This window comes from Aedes albopictus, chromosome 1 (assembly GCF_035046485.1).
Source record: "Aedes albopictus strain Foshan chromosome 1, AalbF5, whole genome shotgun sequence".
NCBI classification, from domain to species: domain Eukaryota; kingdom Metazoa; phylum Arthropoda; class Insecta; order Diptera; family Culicidae; genus Aedes; species Aedes albopictus.
The window spans coordinates 337,115,683-337,141,082 of record NC_085136.1 but is presented as its reverse complement, the minus strand read 5'-3'; the positions used below and the strand labels follow the sequence as shown (position 1 = coordinate 337,141,082).

Here is a 25,400-nt window from a genome sequence, read left to right as displayed (position 1 = left end):
TTCCTTCACAACGCGCAGTAACGAAGCGCGGGATTTGGTACGGGTAGCGGTTGGTGCGGCCACCGAAGATGAAGTCGTATTTTGTGATAATCCAGCCGAACGGCTGTGCTTCCTGCTGTCGAACTCCAGTCTTCATCATCAGAAAGCTACGCAGTCACTTCCACCGGTGCTGTTTGTCAGCACATCGGAGCCCATACGGAATCTGCGCCAGTGGATCGACGCCGGTTGGCACGTGGAACGGATAATCAAAAACCACGAAGGTTTTTTGGATTTGGTGGATCTGGAGAAGCGCCTGATGCAGTACTCGGAAGCCAAAAGGACCATGGTGGGTCTATTTTCGGGAGCATCGCGTTTAACGGGGATCTTGGCAGACGATGTGGCGACCACAATTCTACTCCATCAGTATGATGCTCTGTCGATATGGGATCACAGCATTGTGGCGTCGTGTGCACCAATTGTGACAAATCCGATTCTTCCAGGAGCGCAGAAAGATGCAATATTTTTTCACTGCAATAAAATGATAGGGGGTATACAGGCTCCAGGTGTTCTTGTGGTTAAACGTAAGTTGGTAGAGAATTCGGTTTCGTTTTTACACGATACCGTTGGGGTAGTGGAGGCTGTGAGGGCAGGGTTAGTCTTACAACTGAAGGAATCGCTGGGGGTTCAAGCGATCATGAGCCGAATGGAGAAAATCTGCAAACAAATACTGGCACATGTCAGGACGATACCAGAGATAGCACTGTTGGGTCCTCCCTGTACCACAGCGAAACGATTGACAACTCTGTGTTTTATGGTGCGTCATCCGAGAGGTGCTTTTCTACATCATCGTTTTGTGGTAGCCGTGCTGAACGATGTATTTGGGATTCAGGCAACGGCGGATAATATGATATCGGATTCTCTGGGGATAAATCCACAGCTAGCAGTAGAGTACGATAAGGTGTTAAACGACGAATCTCTGAAGGCAGCTAGCGTTCATCCGGGATATATCAGAATCACGTTTCCGTATTTCATGCCCGAGGCTGAGGTAGCATTCATTCTCGAAGCGCTCAAAATGGTGGCCACAGAGGCTTGGAAGCTGCTACCTCAGTACGACGTAGACGATCGCACCGGGGAATGGAGGCACCACTCAAACTCCCTGGCAAAAGAGCGCAAATGGTTGGGTGCCATTCGATACACCGATGGAAAGATGTTGTTTTCCGACAGGAGAATTTCTGGTCCCGGAACGTTTCCACAGAGCTACTCGGACTGTCTTCAAACTGCACGTAATTTGTTCAATCGTGCCCGGAAAATGGCACAAAAGTCAACTACGGACGAAGTTGTTCTCAAGTTGCCGAACGCCTCTTTGGAAAGTTTGCGATGGTACATGTTACCTGGAGAGGCTCACGAACTACTGCTGGGACATTCACACAGCGTCAAGAATACGGTGCCATTCGATCCCACTAAGAGTGAGTTTTCATAAGCGTTTTGAGGGAGGGATTATTTCACTGTCTTGTTTAGTTCCAGAGAATCCACTTTTGATGATTCATCGTCATCACAGTCTCTCGGCATTGGATATCAAGCGTTTCAAAAGTCGTAGTCTTCCAGCATCTCCGCTGCAGGTCTCCATCCGACGGCAACACTCCAGCTCACCGAGTCAATCACACAGTCCAACGCCAACGCCAACATCATCGCCTCCACTGGTACGGTTCTCGCTAGGAGGCGAAGTCAGCAACTACAGTCCACCGTCTCCACATCAACTGCAGGTAACGAGCCTAACAAACATGCGGGATATCAGCACTAGTCGCAACAGGTAAGTTAGGTCTGACGCAGAGCCGACCGCATGCGTGTGACTAAACAATTCGTTTTTCAACTTGCAACATCAAATGACTTTATATTTTCGCTCGAAACGCATTCTGCACAACCTGGTGCAGATGCAATAGCTGGGGATCTCCAACGAGCACGGCAACAATTGGCAGCCCTGTCGACCACGGTAGCCTAACTAATCTTGATTGCGCTGCTACTACTAATGCCGCTTCGAACGACGAGACTAACTGTGGTGGAGGAAATCTTGATTTCTTTGGCCCTCAGACGCGAAACAGTCTTGGTTTGGGCCAGCATCAGCGCCGTCGATCGCAGGCGATCGCGTTGACGTCAACGGCGGTTCCGAGAACTTCGGGTCGTACGGCGAGCCTCATCGAACGATCGCCAGCGATGCCGACGCCTTCGTCTGTTGGTCGACCAGCGAAGCAGCGCTCTTGTTCCTGCAGTAGCCAGACGGATCTGAGCATTGGATCCACCGAGAATCTAGCCACTGCAGTAGGAGCGTCGCTCGCACCGAGTCTACCGAATTTGCTGCAGTCGTTGCCAATGGGAAGGTTAGCTGGTTCTCTTGGTGTCTTTGAGTTTCTTTTGGCTTTTAGTTCACTGCCCATTAGATGCACCTTTAAAACATTTTACTGTCTGTACCAGAAATGACTCGTAGTTTTTAAATAGCGCATTTTTATGTTGTAGTGTTAGCATTTTAACTGCATTGCTTGATGTCTCTTGTCTGTGTGATTTAAAACGGTTTAGTATGATAAACTAGGACTAATTGATGCCATTTACTCTTACAGTAGCTGTAGTGAAACTGCCGAAGATATTCAGGCTTATGTCAAAGAAGTGACCAAAGAGTTAGCAACGGAAATCAAATCCGAAATCCGAGACGTCATTTCCAAGGTGGAAGATGCACTGGAGAGTACGGATAGCTTGGATATGACGGGGGCTACCATGAGTTCTCTTGGAAACATAAGGTTCGATAGCTATAAGGTTTTCATAGACTTCTGTAACAAATGCAAATATTGTTCTTTTCAGTTGCAATAACGATACCAAACGTGATTCGATCTCGGCAAGCGATGTCGTTGACTATCTGCGGGAGTTTAGCAAGGGAATGATGAACGATGTCAAGTCGGAGATCCGCGATGTTGTGAATGCCGTGGATGAGATCATCTCGCCCGAGGGTTGTCTAGGGTCGCGCAAAAACTCTCCACCGGACATCCTCAAGGGCAATTCGGCCGGCGGCGGCGGTGGTGGACATAGACTGTAATAACTACTGCTCATTTTATCCACCCTCATACGAACCCCAAGTCCTACACACAAAACACGTTTCTAGGCTAGTGCACTTCTAACCATGGTTCCAAAATTTTCTCCTCCCGTCCCTTTTTCGAACCCACCGTACAGCTTGATTAAGCAGCGCTTCAGTGATATCACACCCGACACCAGCCGGCCCAAGTCCGCCGACATTGACAAACATCGTTCGGAATCGTTCCCTCGGCCAAACTCATCAACCCAGGCTGCGACAGCGCCTAGTCCTGAACACTCGGGTCCGGGCTTCCCCTACACTGGTGCCATCGCCAAAAAGTCAGATCTCACCTCGTCCATGTCATCGCAGGACTCCGGCATCAACATGTGCTTCACCGAGCAGGACGACAAGATTCGCAGCGCGCTCTGCAAAGATAGGTATATTGCATCGACCTGGAAGATAGACCCCAAATTCTGACAACATCCTTTTTCCTGCTCATTTTCCAGAAATCGTACAATTTCAGCTCATCTGGAAGGAGATTCAGCGCGCCATCAAACTCCCCAGCGAAGAGTTCAGTCGGAATCAGCAGCTCCGGCGCTAGCAGCCCCCGAAAATCCGGAACCAACACGGCTTCCAACCACACCGGAAGTGGTGGACGTGTTCACTCCGAAAAGTGCCCTCATCCGTCAGTCGAACGTTCTGAAAAGTTCACCCTCGCAAGAGCTCGATTCGGATGCCATTCCGGAAGGTGCCCGGTGGCTCAACCTTCCGAAGGACGTTTGGAAACAGGCAGCCGAGGTTAATGATTAAATTTCTTTTTGATTTGGGCTTGCACGATCCGTACTAACGTTGCATTTCGTATTCTGCGCTAATTGGCGCGAAGATCAGTTACTAATTGGCTCATTAACAACCATTCTCTTGCTTGCCACATCTCACTAATCAGCTCACAGTTCTCCAAATTTGGGTAAAAATATGCACCTCACATCAGTTCTTCGGATTCATCTGTTTTGACGATGTTCAAATTGTTTGTTCTTCATTTACCACGGGAATCAAGTAGGCTGATGAATGCTTCTTTTCCCTTTCGTTTCTCTTCAACGCCTTCTTCCAACCTCCAAAGATGTGTCGCGTAGTGGTAGAATGGTTCAAGTTTTAATCGAAGCAAACCGCTTTCGAATTGCTCCACACGCTCTGTGCACCAGTCTTCAGGAAAAAAAACCTTGTTGATTCAACTAAACAATAAGCTGTTTAACGATTGTTTCATTGTGTTAGTAACGTTGTCAAGCCATAGACTTGCAAAAAGAGTTTTACTATTGTGATGTTTCTGCTTTTTATAAAGATAATAATGAATAATGAACGCGTTACTTTAAGATATATTACCTACATAACCAACAGAGATTTATACAAACAATAAAGTGATGTCCTATCGATGGTTTAAACGACTTGTTGTTTTCATTTTTTTTTCCTTCTGGCGGCGCAAAGCAATCGAGAATTGGTTTGGTTATAAACATCATTGAAACAGCATTGCTTTTCGCTCGACAATCGTCTTTAACCCGTTGCTCTTGCATATCTCAATACAATACACACACAGACTGGTATATTATCGATCTTGATCTTTCGTTGGTCTATCCTTGAGGCCAACAGTGGTTTAGAATGGGGCACGTTCGGTTAGTACTAGCTTTGTAGTAATGAGCTGAATTTTACTATGGTGAGAAGGCCAATCCTCCGTTTCTGCAAAAAAAATGGTGCAAAAAGCGTGGGTATTATTATTCCTTGCCTAATTTGATGCTGTTTGAGCAAAACTTTGAATAGCTAAGTTGTTTATGTTGCAAGAAATGGAGAAAACAACAACACTGTTGCCCAAAGTTTTGCTTAAACAGCATCAAATTAGGCAAGGAATCATAATACCCACGCTTTTAGCACCATTTCATTGCAGAAACGGAGAATTGACCTTCTCACCATACTAAAATTCAGCTCATTACTACAAATCTAGTTCTACACCGAACGTGCCCTATTGTATTTATAATAATACGTAGAAAAATCAGCACCCTCAAGAGACCACTTAATTCATCGGTGATTGGAAGTTGTATAATATCTATTAGAACTAAAACAGCATGAATGATCGGGTAGTGGTGGTTTTATATTGTCGGTCAAGAAGGAATTTTCTGGAAAATTGCGTCGATATCATCCTATGGCATAAACATAAAGAGAAACCTTAGTAAATACACTGCCTCATTGGCAATAAGATGTTCAATTTTTTACGGAACTTGAGTAAGAAAACAAAAGGTTAATCGTTTTCTGAGTAAGACCAACTCAGTGGCTGAGTAATTCTTCATTCTTCGTTCATTAGAAGCGATTTTTCAGTTGCGTAAAATGACAAATGGTACTAATTCTAGAAAGTTTCCACAAGAAATAGTATAAATAAATAGTTATTCATGTAACGAGTTGCTAAAAGTTGTTCTTCTCAGCATGAGTTGTACAAACGAGGATGAATATGAAGAGTGCTGAAAAAATCGAGTTCGGCAACGAGTTACTTTCAAATGTTATGCAATGATTTTTATCACTATACAGCTCATTTGAGTTGCATAATATTCATATTTCCACAGGAGTCCTAGGAATCGTTTGGTTTCTTCATATTTTTTTTCCAGCGATGAGATTCTTCCAAAGGTTTATTTAGGAAGATTCCTCTGGGGTTCTTCCTGTAGTTTCTTCTGTGATTCCTGAAGTGGTTCCGTGTGAGATTCCTTCGAGAGCTCTTGCCAGAAATCTTCCAGGAAGTACTCCCACGATTTCCAAAGATTTTTTCCTGGTTTGCTTGAGAGTTCATGATTTTTTTTCAAAATTTCTTCCGACTTCTGTCTAGAAACTAACTCTGAGATCCCTCCAGGATTACTCCTTCCAAGGTTACCCAAGATTACCGTGTTATTTTTTTTTCACAATTTTAGGACCTATCTAGGATTTAATTCTGTGTTTTCTCAGGGAGCTAGAGTTTATTTTCTTCTGAAATTCTCTCTGAGGTCCTTTCAGGAGTTTCTTCTGAGATTCCGAACAGATTCCATATCTAAAACGCCTTCCAGGATTTTTGTTTCTGGACTTCAAGGGATTTCTTTCGGGATTTTCCTAATAGGAAGCAATCAGTGAAGTACTAGATTGAAAGTAGTGAGCTGGATTTTTGTATGGTGAGATGATCAATTCTCCGTTTCTGCAATGAAATGGTGCACACAGCATGGGTTATATGATTTCTTGCCTAATTTGATGCTGTTTGAGCAAAAGTTTGGGTGAATGTGTTATTGTATTATTTATTTCTTGCAACTTGAACAACACAGTTACCCAAAGTTTGGCTCAAACAGCATCAAATTAGTCAATGAATCATATAACCCACGCTGTTTGCACCATTTCATTGCAGAAACGGAGAATTGATCATCTCACCATACAAAAATCCAGCTCACTACTTTCAATCTAGTACTTCACTGATTGCTTCCTATAGCGTCTGATGAAAACCAGAAGGAATTTGCTTGAGTATCTTCTCATGGAAATCCTGAAGGAATTTAATAAGGAATTCCATGAATAAAAACTGCTGGAAGAAATTCTTGAAATACTGCCTAATAAACTCCTGGAGAATTTCCATTAGAAATATCTGAAAGAATTCAAGAATGAACTTCCAGTGGAATTGCAGAAGGATCTGCAGAAATTCAAAATAGAACTCTTGGAGGAATCCAGAAAAGAGTTCCTAAATGAATCCTGGGTAGAGTTCCCGAAGAAATCATGGAATCAGTTTCTGAAAGAATTCTAGAAGAACTTCCAGTAATGCCGAAAGGAAGCTCGGGAGATGTTCCCGAAAAAAATCCACGAAGTAGTGCCTGAAGAAGTTCCAAAAGCAATTCCCGACAGAAGCCCGGAAAAATCCCGGAGGAATCCCTGATGAAGCTGCCGAAAGAATCCTGGAAGTAGTTCCTGAAGGAATCCCGGAAGAGGTTCTTGGAGGAATCCAGAAAGAATTTCCTGGTGGAATTGCCGTAGGAATCTCGGAAGGAATTCTTGAAGCAATCACTGTGAAGCAATTCCAAAAGTAGTTCATGAAAGGATCCCGGAAGGAGCTCCACCTGGAATGCATTAAGGAGTACCAGCAATCCTCCAGGAATTATTTTCTGAGATTTCTATATTGGTTCCGTAAGGGAATTAGATTGCTTTTGCAATGTCTTCAGAAGTAGTTTTGCCGGGATTTTCAGAAGGAATTCTCGGAGAAATGTAACTCCAGAAGGAGTTTGTGAAGGAAATCCAGAACGAACATTTGAAGGAATTCATTCAAAACTGCTGAAGGAATATCATACAGAATGCAGAATGGAAAAGAATTCCTTCTTAATCTTAAGCAATCCCGGAAAAAAATTCTGAAGGAAGCCTGGAAAAAAATCAGGGTGAAATTCCTGAAGGGATTCCATAAGGAACTTCTGGTGTAATCTTCGGAGAAAATCCTGAAGGAATCCCCTAGCTCGAGCCAATTCTTCAGCAATAGGAAGCAATCAGTGAAGTACTAGATTGAAAGTAGTGAGTTGGATTTTTGTATGGTGAGATGATCAGTTCTCCATTTCTGCAATGAAATGGTGCAAACAGTGTGGGTTATATGATTTCTTGCCTAATTTGATGCTGTTTGAGCAAAAGTTTGGGTAACCGTGTTGTTGTATTATTTATTTCTTGCAACTTCAACAACACAGTTACCCAAACTTTTGCTCAAACAGCATCAAATTAGGCAAGAAATCATATAACCCACACTGTTTGCACCATTTCATTGCAGAAATGGAGAACTGATCATCTCACCATACAAAAATCCAGCTCACTACTTTCAATCTACTACTTCACTGATTGCTTCCTATTCCTCTGGGAATTCTACCAAAAAATTCCTTCTGGGATTCCTCCAGTGATTTTTCAGGGGATTTCTCCAGCAATTTCCGGCGCTATTCCTACAGAATATCCTCCAACAATTCCTCCGAGGATTCTTCAAGGAATAGGACAGATCGGTGAAGTACTAGATTTGTAGTAATGAGCTGAATTTTAGTATGGTGAGAAGGTCAATTCTCCGTTTCTGCAATGAAATGGTGCAAAAAGCGTGGGTATTATGATTCCTTGCCTAATTTGATGATGTTTGAGCAAAACTTTGGGCAACAGTGTTGTTGTTTTCTCCATTTCTTGCAACATAAACAACATAGTGATCCAAAGTTTTGCTCAAACAGCATCAAATTAGGCAAGGAATCATAATACCCACGCTTTTTGCACCATTTCATTGCAGAAACGGAGAATTGACCTTCTCACCATACTAAAATTCAGCTCATTACTACAATTCTGGTACTACACCGAACGTGCCCCATTCCTCAAGAAATGTTTCAAGAAATTCCTCCAGATTTTTTTCCAGGAATTTTTCAAACATTTCCTCCAGGAATCCCTTTGGAGATTCTTTCTGGAATACCTACAAGGATTTCTCCAGTAGTTCGTCCGCAGATTTTTTCAGAAATTCCTTTAGGAAAAGCTCCACGAATTCCTCCGGAATTTACTCCAAGAATTCCTCCATCAATACTTCCAAGAATTCCTTCGGGAGGAAGAATTTTTTCCAGGAATTCCTCGAAGCATTCCTCCAGGAATTCCTCCGGGAATTCCACCAGTAATTCCACCGGGGATTCTTCCAGTAATTTCTTCGGAGATTCCATTAGCAATTTCTGGTGATTCCTTCAGAAAATTCTCCGGGAATTCTACCAAGAATTTTCCAAGGAAAGTTTCAAAGAATTACTCCAGAGTTTTTCCAAGTATATTTCAAGAAATTCCTCCGGGGATTCCTCCTGGGATTCCACTACGAGTTCCTTCAAGAGCATTTCCGGGAATAATTCCTGGAGGATTTCTTGAAGGAATTCCTACAGGATTTTTTTTAATTCCTGGAAGAATTTCTAGAAAATTCCTGGAAGAATTCATGGAGGAATTCCTGACAGAATTCTTGGAGGTATTTCTGAGAGAATTTCTGGAGGAATTACTAAAAGAATTCCTACAAGAATTCCTGGAGAAATTCCAGCAAGATTCCCTTGAAGAATTCCTGCAAGATTTCTTGTAAGAAATCGTGGAGAAATTCCTGTAAGTATTCCTGGAGAAAAAGGGATTTCTGAAAGAATTCCTGGAGGAATTCCTGGAAGATTCCTGGAAGAATTCCTTATGAAAATCCTGGAGGAATTCCTAATGGAAATTCTGGAGGAATTCCTAATTGAAATCCTGGAGGAATTTCTGAAAGATTTTTTTTTTTGTAAACTCCTGGATGAATTCCGTAAAGAATTCCCGGAGGTTTTTCTAGAATAAATCCTGGAATAATTCATGGAAAAATTCCTGGAAGATTTCCTGGAGGAATTCCTAAAACTTTCAGAAGAATTTCTGGATGAATTCCTGAAAGAGTTCCTGAAGAAATTGTTGAAAGAATTCCTAACACCTTTCATTACTTCAAAACATTGCATTTGTAGATTTGACAAATCGTATTTTCGTTTCGAAAAAAATATGCATTGGTTTTGACAGCAGATTGATTTCGGGCAATTTTAGAAACAAAAAACTTCCTTGTTGTTATGAATTTATGAATTTGTTGAATCAACAAAATTTGCAGGTAAGCACTGAGTCAACAATAAAATTTGTTGAATCTATGCAGAATTCCTTTGGTTTTACAATATATTTTTCTGCGTGTAGGGACGAGACAAAAGGCTAAAAAAATAAAAATTAAATATTTTCAACTACGGTTAATAAAAACGTCATAAAATGAGTAAATATGTACTCTTGAACCACATATTGTGGTTTAAAACAAGAATCCCGATAGGACTTTAGGAGCCTATTCCTGGAGGAAACCCGGGTGGAATTTCTGGAGAAATCTCCACATGAATTCCTGGAGAAATCCCCGATTGTATTCCTGTAAAATATCAAGAAAGATTTTCTTTCGGAATTAATTGGAATAAATCCTTGAAGAATTCCTAATGGAAATCCTTGAGGAATAGGAAGCAATCAGTGAAGTACTAGATTGAAAGTAGTGAGCTGGATTTTTGTATGGTGAGATGATCAATTCTCCGTTTCTGCAATGAAATGGTGCAAACAGCTTGGGTTATATGATTTCCTGCCTAATTTGATGCTGTTTGAGCAAAAGTTTGGGTAACTGTGTTGTTGTATTATTTATTTTTTGCAACTTCAACAACACAGTTACCCAAATTTTTGCTCAAACAGCATCAAATTAGGCAAGAAATCATATAACCCACGCTGTTTGCAGTATTTCTTTGCAGAAACGGAGAATTGATCATCTCACCATACAAAAATCCAGCTCACTACTTTCAATCTAGTACTTCACTGATTGCTTCCTATAGGACAGATCGGTGAAGTACTAGATTTGTAGTAATGAGCTGAATTTTAGTATGGTGAGAAGGTCAATTCTCCGTTTCTGCAATGAAACGGTGCAAAAAGCGTGGGTATTATTATTCCTTGCCTAATTTGATGCTGTTTGAGCAAAACTTTGGACAACAGTGTTGTTGTTTTCTCCATTTCTTGCAATATAAACAACATAGTTATCCAAAGTTTTGCTCAAACAGCATTAAATTAGGCAAGGAATCATAATACCCACGCTTTTTGCACCATTTCATGGCAGAAACGGAGAATTAACCTTCTCACCATACTAAAATTCAGCTCATTACTACAAATCTAGTACTACACCGAACGTGCCCCATTCCTGAAGGATTTTTTTAAATTCCCGGAGGAAGTCCGTTAAGAGCTAGGGGCAAGACAGATCTAACGAGTACAGTCGAACCTCCATGAGTCGATGTTCCTTGACTCGATATTGACTCATGGAGATAGATTTTTACATACTGAAAAATAATTCCTGGGCTACTATGATGGTCCCTTCATAAAGCTTCCCAAAGGTTATTTATTCCACTATTCGATATTTCTATGAGTCGATGGTCCATTCAATATCGACTCATGGAGGTTTTACTGTATAACTTTTTCTCTTGTTTAAAATATCAAGTGAAGTCAAATGTTTTTCAGAGTTCTTTATATAAGTCATAAATGGTCAAAATTTCATTGCATTCGGTTCATTGAATCCGTAAATATAACAGATCACCCAAGTAATCACGGTGCTGCCTTATTGCATGCAGATATACGGTGTACATTACTTTACATACAAACTCAAAGTTGATTTGAAGTGAAAATGGGCAATTATGCGACTGCTTCAAGATTATACTAGTATTATCCTAATTTGATTCTATAATTGCCCACTTCCACTTTAAATCAACCCTAAGTTTGCATGTAAAGTAATGATTGCACTAAATACACCGTATATCTGCATGTAATAAGGCTTCAGCACTGTGGTTACTTGGGCAAAGTTGGCCATCGGATAATTAGGCCGTTACAAATATTTATTTCACTTTTTGTCCCACCACTCTTTGGTTGATCGAGGAGGGGGATAAAAATAATTAAGCAGAAAATTATTAAAAACGCATCGGATTTGTTAAAGAATTTTTAGCAAGACCCGATATTTTGATAAATATTTTTTTGTCTGCCCCCTCAAAATGCAATATATAGCCAAAAATTTTTGAAGGAGGAGGAGACAAAAAGTCAAAATTAAATTTGTTTCAGCCTTATACCTTTTTCAAAAATCTTTATAACTTCGTGAAGAATAGTCCATAGATCTTTTCCAAATTTGGACCACTGATACACAATTAGTTGATAAACTTACAGTGAAAATTTGAGAATATTTGATGCACTTTTCGAAAAGTTACAGCTAGTTGAACATTTATTGAAAAGTGAAAATTTTGCCTGTCCCGATCATTTTGTCTATCCCCTGTATTACTCATTATCTGACACCTCTGGATACTACAGTGATCTGCTATTTTTTAGGCGACAATGACGCCTGCCACGCCAGGTTGCAGGTCAATGTTCACACATTGGTGCGTGGATGCCAGGTGTAAGGTGATAGATTAGCACGATTATTACTGAGAAGCTAAACGGCACAGTAAAGTGGATAGAAAAAACAAAGTAGAAGGAAAGAGACGGGCCGGGGATTGACCACAATGTTGTACCACAACGACTACTGACGGGCGTCAAAAGTCGTTTTGATCCAACATTGTGAAAATAAAGAAAAAAACTGATATAATGACCATTTTTACGTATTAAAGTTCACTATTTTTTTCGCGATGTATTTTTCTAAAATCTAGGACTAATAGCCTTTTCATTCGTAAAATAAGATTTAAAATCGGTCTATTGGTTGAAAAGTTATAATGGTTAAAAAAATTAAATGCCGTTTTGTGGACCACCCTATTTTCAGAATGACCACCCTAATGGTGAAACAAAAAAAAATGTCCAATTATTTTTGGAAAAGAACCATTCACACTTAATTTTGATTACAATTGAGATTATAATTGCTGAGCACCGAACTCGTTCAGCAAAAATGCATTGTTCACCTTTTCCATAGAGCTTGCTGACGTTTATTCACCTCTCTCTTTCAAACATGCAGGCGGGATAGGATTTGTTTTCATCGGGAAACCTTTACTGATGACAACAAATCCTATTCCGCCTGCATGTTTGAAAGAGAAAGGTGAATAAACGTCAGCAAGCTCTATACGTTTTTGACAGTTGTTTTACTGAACATCAGTAAAATCGATTACCGAAACTACCGAGATCGTACCGTCAAGTCGCCATTCACCGTGGGGGCTCCATTCACCGTGTGCCTTCGGATATTTTTTCATTATTTCCATATTATGATTGAATGATATGACCATTTCCCTTCAATTTCACCAATACAACACTAATGTATTGTTATCTTGTCAAAATGCTCATTAGAAACATTTAAAAGTATCATTTTGACACTAAAGTGTGTTTACATGAAGCGGGTTTCTGCTCGTTCACTGCATGCATAGTGAAAAAACGAAAACTACGCTAAGGTGATTTAAGCGATAAACTAAATGTAGTAACGTTTTTATTCCACCAAGAAGCAATTAAATTCACATATCAGGTATGTATTTTGCATTACCGAAGTAAGTTTAACAAGAAAGTACGATTACTCGTACTTTTTAATTGAAACAGAAAGGCACGGTAAATGGGTACCCTAAAAATCAATGGTCTCCATTCATCGTGCCCCATATTGTCCCATATATCTAGAAAAATCGGAAATTTCAACATTCGCTTTTCTAATAAAATCTTGCAAGTTATTACTTGAAATGAATTTAAACGAAGAAAATTCCCTTGGCTGGGTTGTTTTGATAATTTTTAAACAAATTAGAATAAAATTTCTCATACACGGTGAATGGGTCCCTACTACCACGGTGAATGGTGACCTACCACGGAATTAGGCGACCCTACTACCCTTTACTAATTGTACTATATCACCAAATTTTGTGAAAAATTTTCTACTTCTGTGGATATTGCTTTAATTTTAACCTATAATGAAGACAATTAAAAGCGGCACCAACAATGTTTATAAGACTGGTGTCAAATGACAGCCCTTATTTGCCCCGAATCCTCTTAGATCCACGGTGAATGGTGCCTTGACGGTAAGTGTGTTCTTACCAAATTTGAGTAATATGGAGTACTATAGCTGTTACATCTAGAAATAAATATTCAGAAAACCTGTCATTGTTATCCTACACTCAGCCAAATAACCTTAAGATTTCCATAAGGCCCAACTTATGAAACGGCCTTTAATTAATTCATAATGATTCGGATGAATTTCATAAGGTGACTCTATGACGTAAAATCGTCTCACAGCTTGGCTTTTATTGATGTTTAGCAACACGGTATTCTCAAGCGTTGGTAGCCGTGTGGATAAAACACAGGCTCGGTGATCCCGACGTTCATGGATCGAATCCAGTCTGCATCATTTTAAGATTTTTTTGTTCTTTTCATAAGCCTATCTTATGAAATTTGTCATAGCAAGCACGATCAATTTTTATAAGGTATTCTTATGTCATCCATAAGAATTAGTTATAGCAAATTTTCATAAGGTATTTCGATGAATTTCGCTAGTTTTTTTCGCTGAGTGTACTTTAGGATAAACTGTTTTTACAACAATTTGATATTTCAACCCAACTCTTGAAATCCGATTCAATTTTGACCGATATTTTTCGATAAATCTGCACTGTTCCGTTGATCCCAGCCAGTGTGAGAGTGTGAGAGAGGATTGCGAATGGCCGTGAGATGCATCTCACCTTGGTGAACACGGTAAAAATCACTCAGACTTACTTTGATTCGACGAGACGAGAATGAGGAGAACTATGTATTAGATGTAGATTTGGATTAAACTTAATGTAAAAAGCGCGATTGAGATTTTTCGGTTACACGGAAAGATCGATGTACACAGAGCAAGGAGTAACTTTCACGCAGTGATCGAAAAGACAAAAGATTTCATGCAAACTTGTGTGAAAATTCACGCAAATTTGTGTAAACCCGGATCAGCACATTTTTTGTGCTGATCCAGTCGTACGCAAATATGAGTGAAAAATCCTTTGTCTTTGTTACTCATTCGCTGTGTACTTTCGTTTTAGGGTGTAGCCTTTGATTCTCCAAAATAAGATGTTGACAACAATGCCTACACACTAAGATCAGCTCGTTATTTTCCCCATCTTTTTACTGAGTTCTCAACAGCAGATTTAACTCGGTACGCTCGATTATTATTTTGCGGATATTCTGTAAATGAGTTACCGAGCTCAGCTCACAAACTGTCAAAAGTTACTGAAGCACGGTAAATATCGTTACTGGTGAACGGTAAATACGATTACCGAGTGTACCGAAATAAATCTGCTGTTGAAAACTCAGTAAAAAGATGGAAAAAATACTGAACTCAGTGAAAAAATTACTGAGCTGGAACATCTGAATCTTAGTGTGTATGCGGTGCCGCACCATAGAAACTAAAATGATCGACTATCTAACGATTTGGTGGTATTAGCACGGTACTGGGAAACCAAATAATATTGTTCCATAGCAACTAGTGCCAATAATATGGAATATGCCAATTTAATATTAATTTTGTTCTGCTGTTTTTGTAAAAAAAAACTGAGTTGTGTCACAAACTAGTGTGAGCGACACTTAGCGTGTGCACGATCGGTGGTGAACGGTTGATGAGTGATGAACATTCACTTTTCTCACTAACGGCACCGATGCGCCATCTTCATGTGAATGTTCAAAACTGCGCGTGTGTTCATTCGGCACCCGATCAGAAATATAATTCAATTTTAATTAATGTTCAAATTCCATGATGTTTTTATGATAATCGTGATTAACTAACAAATGCCATTCATTTCATAAGCAGACACCGGAAGATGCCATTATGCTGCCCGACTTCTTGATTTCATCTACTCTCAATCAGTTTTCCAGATCTAAATCAGAAATTTTAACCAAACTTCTGTCCCTCTCGCATCCCCCAAGGCCCTGGATGACTTCGGCATGATCAAAGACGGTGACCGCATCCTGGTTTGCCTATCCGGTTCCAGTTCCTCGCTCTGTCTGCTCCACCTGCTGCGGCAATTCGTCCGCGCTCGGCATCTCAGCAACATCCAGCTGGCCACGGTTACCTTCGGCGACTGCGGCGTCGATCCCCGGGCCCTCATGCTGTACCTCCGGGAGCTGGGCGTCGAGTACTTCTACGAGCAGAGCGACTCCTCGGACAACCTGCAGGAAAGGCTCACCCAGGCGGCACAGCGCCGCGGTTACAACGTCCTAGCCATGGCCAACACCCTGGACAAGCTGGCCGATTGCTTCCTGGTGTCCCTGCTGTACAAAGGCAAATTGAACCCCTTGCAAGCCATCACAACCACACCGGCCACCGCCGGGGCCCAGCAGATCCGAATCATCCGACCGTTGCTCTACATCCGGGAACGGGCCCTGGAGGACTTTGCCGCGGCCAAGGCGCTCCCGACGAGGCCGTCACATCTCTTCACGCGTCCACCGGATGCCACCAACAGTATTCTGCGCACACAGGAGGCCACCAATCCGAACGTCTACGGTAACATCCGGAGCGCCCTGAAGCCCCTGATGGCGCTGAGGTATTATGAGTGATATTTTAACGGATCGTCAGGCTAAATACTTTCCATTACAGGCTGGAATCGACCAAGGCGACGTACGAAACGCTGAGGGCATCGCTCGACACGAGGAATTAACAGTAGAGGTTATAGTCACACCGAAGTACAACCACACAATCTTCCCCCTATAGCACAGTAAGACGCGGCAGCCGTTTGTTAGTGAATAGAAGATGCAGACGAAGAAGAAGCTAGTTAGAATAACTAATTTTTATCTTTAGGGACGAAAACAATGTCTAATCACTATAATTGTACGACGTGTGCGTGTCTTTGTGTTTGCGAATGTATTTAGTTGTAAGTTCATTCTAGCTCTATCCAAGTGATATAAAACGAGAAGATTATTTTATACAATATGTTCTATGTTTTACCAGGTAAATATACAAAATGTTATGAAACGAAAATTTTTAATTTTGAATTTTAGAGAATTACCTTGCAGCTTGCATGCTGGAATCAGCATCAAATATAATAGGTGCTTCAAAATTATATTTTTAAAGTTAAAATTGTATGTGATTTAAATGTAAATTCTGAGATTTCGGAATATTTCCATCCGGATTTACTCCCAGGATTTTTTCCCAAGATGTAACACCTTTTGTCAGAATCGTTTTCCAAAATTCTCTGATTTCTTGATTAGGTCTTTGCACAGTTTTTTTACAAGGTTTTATCTGGAATTCCTTTCAACTATTCGATGGATATGTGTCCCAGAAGGTACTCCAATAAAAAAAAACTCCTATAAAATCCCTGCAAAAGCTCCGGGAAACACCTCTGATAGAAATACCAAAAGAAAATCCTGGAAAAAAGCTCATTCTAGGAGCAATACCGAAAGGAATCTTCTAAGAGAAGTCCCGAGAGAAATTCCTAGAGAAATCTCAAGTGTAACGTCAAGAGAAATCCCGCGAGAACTTTTAAGACATAGCCTGAGAGACCGTAGAACGATGCTAATGAATTTTTTTTAGGAAATTACAGGAGCAGCTTCGAGAGAAATCTTTTGAGAAGCTGTAGTAGAAATTCCAGTAATAACTTCCGTAGAAACTTTGGGAGAAAAGTCCAGGAAGATCACCTACCACCAGGGATTACCCCAAGAAATTCTCCAGGACTTGCCTCGGGAATTCCTTCTGTGATTCTTTCTGGAACAACTTATTTTTAAAATTCCTCCAAAGAATCCCTAAGGAACACTTCTTAGGATTCCTTCAAGAATTCCTCCTTGTATTTTTTAAGAAACATTCAGTATTTCTTCTAGGAACAGTTTCGGGATTCCCTTAGAAATTCCCCTTGAAATTGCTTCTGAAATTCCCTTCAGGAGTTTCTTCAGTAATTCTTCTAGGAATTCCTCTACGAACTCTTCTACGAATAGGACAGATCGGTGAAGTACTAGATTTGTAGTAATGAGCTGAATTTTAGTATGGTGAGAAGGTCAATTCTCCGTTTCTGCAATGAAATGGTGCAAAAAGCGTGGGTATTATGATTCCTATCCTAGTTTGATGCTGTTTGAGCAAAACTTTGGGCAACAGTGTTGTTGTTTTCTCAATTTCTTGCAACATAAACAACATAGTTATCCAAAGTTTTGCTCAAACAGCATCAAATTAGGCAAGGAAGCATAATACCCACGCTTTTTGCACCATTTCATTGCAGAAACGGAGAATTGACCTTCTCACCATACAAAAATGGGGCACGTTCGGTGTAGTACTAGATTTGTAGTAATGAGCTGAATTTTAGTATGGTGAGAAGGTCTATTCTCCGTTTCTGCATTGAAATGGTGAATAAAGCGTGGGTATTATGATTCCTTGCCTAATTTGATGCTGTTTGAGCAAAACTTTGGATAACTATGTTGTTTATGTTGCAAGAAATGGAGAAAACAATAACACTGTTGCCCAAAGTTTTGCTCAAACAGCATCAAATTAGGCAAGAAATCATAATACCCACGCTTCTTGCACCATTTAAATGCAGAAACGGAGAATGGACCTTCTCACCATACTAAAATTCAGCTCATTACTACAAATCTAGTACTTCACCAATCTGCCCTATTCAGCTCATTACTTCAAATCTAGTACTACACCGAACGTGCCCCATTCCTTCACAATAGGAGGCAATCAGTGAAGTACTAGATTGAAAGTAGTGAGCTGGATTTTTGTATGGTGAGATGTTCAATTCTCCATTTCTGCAATGAAATGGTGCAAACAGCGTGGGTTATATGATTTCTTGACTAATTTGATGCTGTTTGAGCAAAAGTTTGGGTAACTGTGTTGTTGAAGTTGCATGAAATAAATAATACAACAACAAAGTTATCCAAACTTTTGCTCAAACAGCATCAAATTAGCCAAGAAATCATATAACCCACGCTGTTTGCACCATTTCATTGCAGAAATGCAGAATTGAACATCTCACCATACAAACATCCAGCTCACTACTTTCAATCTAGTACTTCACTGATTGCCTCCTATAGGGCACGTTCGGTGTAGTACTAGATTTGTAGTAATGAGCTGAATTTTCATATGGTGAGAAGGTCAGTTCTCTGTTTCTGCAATGAAATGGCACAAAAAGCGTGGGTATTATGATTCCTTGCTTAATTTGATGCTGTTTGAGTAAAACTTTGTATAACTATGTTGTTTATGTTGCAAGAAATGGAGAAAATAACAACACTGTTGCCCAAACTTTTGCTCAAACAGCATCAAATTAGGCAAGGAATCATAATACCCACGCTTTTTGCACCATTTTATTGCACAAACGAAGAATTGACCTTCTCACCATACAAAAATTCAGCTCATTACTACAAATCTAGTACTACACCGATCTGTCCTATTTCTCCATGAATTCCATCTGTAATTTCTTAAGAGATTCCTCCGAAAATTTCTTATGAAATTCCTCTAGGAATTCTTCCAGGGGTTCCTCTGGGAAATCCTACAGGGATTTTTTTTAAATCCTCCAGAAATTCACCAAGAGATTTCTCTAGAAAGTCCGCCAGAAATTAGTCTAGAAATTCCTCTAGAGATTTCTCCAGGAGTTCTTCTGTAGATTCCTTCTCACAAATTCCTACAGACATTCCTCTAGGATATCTTCCAATGATTCCTCCGAGAATTTCTCAAGGGATTCCTTTATGCATTCCTTCAGGATCTCCAGGCATTGCTCCAGAGTAAACCGGCCCACATTTGTATGCCGCGAAAAAAAAGTTTTTAAAATTCACGGGGTACCCTTTAGAATCGTGCCTTTGGATGAGAAGAACAATCTGTGAAAGATTCGGCTCAATCGGTGAAAACTGAGCTGGCGCAAATGAGTTGAAGGTTTGTATGGAATGTTCAGTCCAAATATATGGGAAATTGGATTACCTCCAGTGTCTCATACAACACGCTAGATTGGCGAGTCCGATTTGGCTCAGAATTGAAAGAATAGAAGTTGATACCCTAATGAACAACTTTGTAGAAGACCATATCATGATAAAACTTTAATTAGTTGTGAAGCTTAATCAGCTTCAGTTTCTTACCGGTTTGTGTCTCAACGAAAGCTTTGAAATCTTGAAAGGCAGCCAAAACTTCTTTCTTTGACTTCAAAAAATATACAAATGTCTTCCTGCTGGCATCATCAATGAAAGTAAGAAAGTATTTGCTTCATCCAAACGATATCGTCCCCATAGGGCCGCAAAGATCGGAGTGGACCAACTCCAATACTTCTGTCGCTCTTCTTCCTTTCGATTTGAATGGCAGACGCTGATGTTTTCCTTCAATAGGGTCCTAAAATTAAAGACGAAATCTCGCTTATATTGAATAATATGATCAAGCATGGTATTCTAATCGGAATTGTACTTTACTCGAACTTGAAAAACAAAGGAATAATGACAAAATTCGAAATCAGTAAAATGGTAAATAGTTCTACTTTGACATTTGAGGTCAACCTTGTGTGACTGAGCTCGAAGTTTTTTCGCACTGGGATTTCAAAAATGTTCCTATCTGACATACACGGTGAAAAAAATCACTCAAAGTATATGTTATAAGCTAGGGACGAGACAAAAGGCTAAAAAAATAAAAAATATATATTTTCAACTACGGTTAATAAAAACTTCAAAAAATGAGTAAATATGTACTCTTGAACCATATATTGTGGTTTAAAACAAGAATCCCGATAGGACTTTAGGAGCCTATACACGGAACGCACGGATTACTTAGAGGCTTTTCATTGGTGTAGTCCACGCCAGTCGCCATGGTTCGCAAACGCTTCATGTTGCCGAAGTTCATGTGACCAAGCCGCCTGTGCCATAAGTGCATCGCTTCTCCATTACTTGCCGCACACGCCGTTGCCACATTCACCATCTCCAGCTTGTAAAGTCCGTTTGTTTCCGATCCCACTGCAACCAACTCATTCGTCTGAACGTTGAACACCTTGCATTCATCGCTTGTGAAGACTAACTTCATGGCCCTTCTTGCAAATCTGGCTTACCGATAATAAATTTACGGCCAAATCCGGAACACAAAGAACATCCGAAAGCGAAACTTCACATGAATTACCTTCAACTGCAGCTTCCAGCATAACGTTTCCAACAGCAACTACAGGAACTTCAGCATTGTTGGCCACATTAGCCATTAGCTTGCGACGTGTTGAACGAATTTCTGATGATTAGGATCGGGATGTGCGCGTACGCACGTCCCGGCTACCAAAAATTGCGTATACGAGTTATCCACATGAGGGATAATCGCAGGGGTCAACCCGACCGAAGTGCAATGGAAGGGTCTCACCCTGGGGGAACCGCCTTTGTGATCACGGTAACCCCTATACCAGGTAAGTATGCTTGTTCGAGCGCTCGCTCGCCGACGGCACCACCGTCCGACTTGTTGCACCAGCGATGGTTCGTTGGGATGGAGACGGACGGACGATGTCGTACTCTGCATGCACGATTCGAAATATTATCAGTCGTATACGTTATCTGAACGGTGAGAGGGAGAGTGCGGACCGCGCATGCGCGTCAAAACGAAAAGAGAAAACACCGAGAAAAATTTCTACTCAATGACTGAGTTGGCCTTACTCAGAAATCGAAAAATCCTTTGTTTTCTTACTCAGTTTCGGCTAAAAGTGGGACAACCCATTGGCAATGGGTTGTCCCACTTTTAACGGAAACTGAGTAAGAAAACAAAGGATTTTTCGATTTCTGAGTAAGACCAACTCAGTCACTGAGTAGAAATTTATCCCTGTGAAGGAGAAGACAGTTGGAAAATAAATCCAATCGGAAACCACGGTGGGGCGGAGTAATGTAAATTATTCTTTTAAAACTTGAAAATAATTATTTTGGGTTACTTATAAGTTATAAGTTATCGTTTAGTATAACTTTGCATGAAAATATGATTAAAAAATTCAATTAAACTTATTAGCGGATGACATAACATGTACCTGGAAATCATGCACACATATACAAGTACGTTTTACAGATTTTACACATTTCTATATAAATACATTCTCGTCGAATAAATAAATATTTACCTACATCAACATTTTTATCCGTGCATGGGAATCGGGAAAACTGGCGCCTGGCAATAAATCACCAGACGAACTTGTTCTGCCACTCACATGGTCATATCCTCCTTTTTCTTATCGTTTTTCTCAATATTTTCTATTCTTGTCCAATGTGATGGACCTGCATTTTTTGACATCCTTCCGTTAAATCGGAAGGAATTTTCTGATTGCATCTTTCTAAGTTTTAATGTTCGTTAGAATTCTGTATAAAATAGGTAGGGTCTTGTTTCTTGTACCATTTGGGCAGGTGCATCCATTTTGGTCACCTGCCGCTATAAATAAGTCAATTTCAAACCGATTGATTTGAAATTTTGTATAGAGTTAGGCGCGTACAGTATCTAACTCTGTACAAAAATTCAAATCAATCGGTTTGAAATTCGCTTAGTTATAGCGGCAAGTGCCCAAAATAGGTACACCTGCCCAAATGGTACAATACCCTATGACAGATTTTTGGAAATTATACAGATTTTTCCAAAACCTAAATACAGAATTTCATACAGATTTTCCGCGAAAGTCTATTTTACGAGCCGATTTTATGAATGAATTTTGACAGGAGGCAGCGTCCAATAACCCGTGAAAATCAATATTTATTCTCCGTGCAGTTGAAACCCGGAATTTTCGACTAGCGAAGTTGGATTTTTCTCTAAATCCGTGCGTCGGGCCTAACTTCGGAAGTGGTGCGCTGTATAGCGGACCAGGTTTACTATACAGCGCACCACTTCCGAAGTTAGGTCCGACGCATGGATTTGGAGAAAAATCCAACTTCGCTAGTCAAAAACTCCGATTTTCAACTAAATTGAGAATATCATCATCAACATTGTTGTCACTTCGTAAAATGGCTCATTACAGATTTTTGGCAAAACATGCACACTACACGCTAAGAAAAAGTCACTCTAAAATGAGTAAGATTCACACAAAACTGAGCTAAACTGGAACAGCTCAAAAAATGAGTAAATTGCATTTCCAGCGATAGCGCTGGCCCAAGTGCAAAAATCCAAACAGTTTAAGCCGTATAATATTCTTCACATCAGCAAGAATATTATACGGCTTAAACTGATGAGATTTTCGCACTTGGGTCAGCGCTATCGCTGGAAAAAAAATTTACTCAATTTTGAGTTGTCCCACTTTAGCTTCAAAATGAGTGAATTTTCTGACCGTGTAGGCAACTGAACACGAGAATTGCAAAAGGCTAGCCTTATGAAACAACAAAACATATAAAAAAAAAATGATTTTCATAAGGACGGCATGCATTCCATAATGGTTGTGTAAACTTTCATAACCGTGGTCCACGATTTTTGTGAATCAGGAGCGCAAAATTCATAATGCACTACATGAACTGATCCAGCTTCGAAACTAAGGAACACTCAGGAAAACTGCCTCATACTTAATGGCAAATATTCATGTGCCAAACCACATCCAAAGTATATGCAACCAATACCCGATTGCGCAGGCAAATTAGCACATGAATAATATGTGCTCTAAATTGTATGAGTCGCTGCTGTATGGTGCCTCATCAAAAGTATGAGTCGCACTAATGGAAAACATTTGTTTACCCCCATTGCAAAAATCCATGTCCCGGACACATAGAAGGAATGAAGATTTACACTGTGTAGTTCACTGGGAAAAAAATCTTCATTCCTTCTATGTGTCCGGGACATGGATTTTTGCAATGGGGGTAAACAAATGTTTTCCATTAGTGCGACTCATACTTTTGATGAGACACCATACAGCAGCGACTCATACAATTTAGAGCACATACTATTCATGTGCTAATTTTCCTGCGCAATCGGGTATTGGTTGCATATACTTTGGATGTGGTTTGGCACATGAATATTTGCCATTAAGTATGAGGCAGTTTTCCTGAGTGTAGGTTCTCACAACTTCGAAAGTTTACCACATGCTTCCATCCCGCATAAATCCAAACCACAATAAAACATCACGCAATATGGTGTACATTCCCATTCCAACCATATCTAAAATGGTACATTCGACCATAGTCGCACCATTCCTGGATAAAGTTTCGAAAGTAGTGGCTAATGTTTTCAGAGATCCGACCATACCAGGAACGGGTCGTTAGGAATGTTTACCGTTCCAAAACCGATTTTTTCCCATATAAAATTTGCAAGACAAACATAACGAAACCATATCCAATGCGGTTGAGAAAATTGCTGCTGAATAACACCGAATGGTACAGGTATAGTTGTACCTTACCATAGTACAGTAGAGGGTATGGTTTCAGTTCAAATTTTTCTTGGGTTTCCATCATTTTCAATTAAATAATAAAATATATTCCTTTTCACTTATTAGTTTTGTTTATTGATAGTATCTGGGCACTAATCTAAAATATCGCATATTTATCTAATTTTTTATAAAATGTTTCTGAAATTGGACAAGACAGCCACTGCATATTCATTATTTTCACCAACGTCTTTCGGAGCTCTCAAGAGCGTGCTTGGAGTGGATTTGCGGGAAGGTGGCGTTACATCTAAATGTCATGTACACCTCAACGAGCTGACTCCAATCGGATGATTCTTTTCGGAGCAGTTCCGAATCCGGCTGCGGCTCGGGCTGCGGATATCAGAATCTGAAAAAAAAAACAAATTTAGCTACATCTCTTGGTCAGTAACAATATTTTCACCTACCATCCGGAACTGTGTGAGAGTACCGAAACGGTGTCTGTCTGTTGGAGCATTTCGTTTTCAGCCGGTTGAAGAATCCACATGCCCAATCTTCCGGTAGGCATTACAAACACTGATGTACGAATATGGACATCCAGCTGGCCGCTGCGGATACTTTTCTGGGATGCTGCTTCGCACTGCTGAAAAATACAAATTCCTCTGTTTATTCGAAAGCATCAAGTGAGAACAAGTGAAAAAACTTACCCTCGTCGAGTCCCTGGTCGACTCCATCTAACGAATTATATGAATATCAAGAAGTTTTGACCCGGAAAACAGTTTTCATGCTGGGAAACTTAGCCACATTTACATCATCCGCCATGTTTACTTTTTCGCAGCCAGCCAGATTGAGGTACAACAACTTTAATGGTTGGGCAATGTTTGCTTGTGGTGACATAGACGGCGAATGGTAGAAACTGTTTGTAGACCATAATAATTATAGTCACCATATTAACTAATAACCCTGTTACTGTTTTACCGCTTGCATTGGAATGTAATGCGAACTTAGCGATAATAGGGAACAATAGTAGCTATAATAGTATTATGGTGTGTACAGCATCAAGTACGGTTAATATTTATGCGGGATCAGCTCGTTCAAATTAGTTCTAGAAAACAAACCTGAGAAAGGTTACTTCGTGGGCCTTTATTAAATTCCCAGTAAGTTTTACTTCGGAGCGAAAGTGTTTTTCTTTTAATTATGAGCAATAAAACTAATGCCGACCTTAAAGCCGACTTGAATAGAGCAAATTTTTGTCAAACGCAATCGCTCAAATGTCAAATAAACACGAGGTTTGCTTCATTATGCTGACTATCGAATCTCATACAGAGCTCTAAATATTTCTTAACTTCCCGTTGCAAGAAAATAGAGAGCGAAAAAGCTGCAAAATCGCTAATAGACCTCCGCTGGTATGTTTAATCGTTATGGTGTCTTCTACAATAAGTGCGCGAATTGGCCAAGGAATACTGCGCCGAAAACACCGAAATGATTTTTCTTACAGGCGGAGATGTATGGGCGCTTGCGCGTACAAATTTTCGCGCAACGCATAATATTCTTAAATCGGCATACAGAATTTCATGAGATAATTTAATGAGCATCCGTAACGTCGATTATGGTTTCATAATGCAGTACTA

At 40.2% G+C, this 25,400-nt stretch overlaps 1 protein-coding gene and 1 non-coding gene across 4 annotated transcripts in view; one reads left to right on the top strand and one right to left on the bottom strand.

Annotated features, from left to right (window-relative positions):
- The window catches only part of LOC109412837 (uncharacterized), a 167,288-nt gene extending 150,786 nt beyond the window's left edge, over positions 1-16,502 (top strand). The window contains exons 3-11 of one of the 3 annotated variants that reach the window (XM_062847452.1): positions 19-1,445; positions 1,498-1,789; positions 1,911-2,354; positions 2,592-2,768; positions 2,830-3,057; positions 3,196-3,474; positions 3,544-3,835; positions 15,452-16,068; positions 16,122-16,502. In XM_062847452.1, the coding sequence (XP_062703436.1) occupies positions 19-1,445; positions 1,498-1,789; positions 1,911-2,354; positions 2,592-2,768; positions 2,830-3,057; positions 3,196-3,474; positions 3,544-3,835; positions 15,452-16,068; positions 16,122-16,182 (3,817 nt within the window). In that variant the 3' untranslated portion in view covers positions 16,183-16,502. Of the gene's footprint in view, positions 1-18; positions 1,446-1,497; positions 1,790-1,910; positions 2,355-2,591; positions 2,769-2,829; positions 3,058-3,195; positions 3,475-3,543; positions 3,836-4,154; positions 4,477-15,451; positions 16,069-16,121 lie in introns of those variants that run through there. The other 2 variants (XM_062847453.1, XM_062847454.1) reach the window with 2 other exon arrangements.
- A 4,207-nt stretch (positions 16,503-20,709) lies between these two features.
- Positions 20,710-20,873, bottom strand: LOC115254407 (U1 spliceosomal RNA). Its single transcript, XR_003891842.2, has one exon. It is a non-coding gene; the product is annotated as a U1 spliceosomal RNA (small nuclear RNA).
- Positions 20,874-25,400: the final 4,527 nt, after the last annotated feature.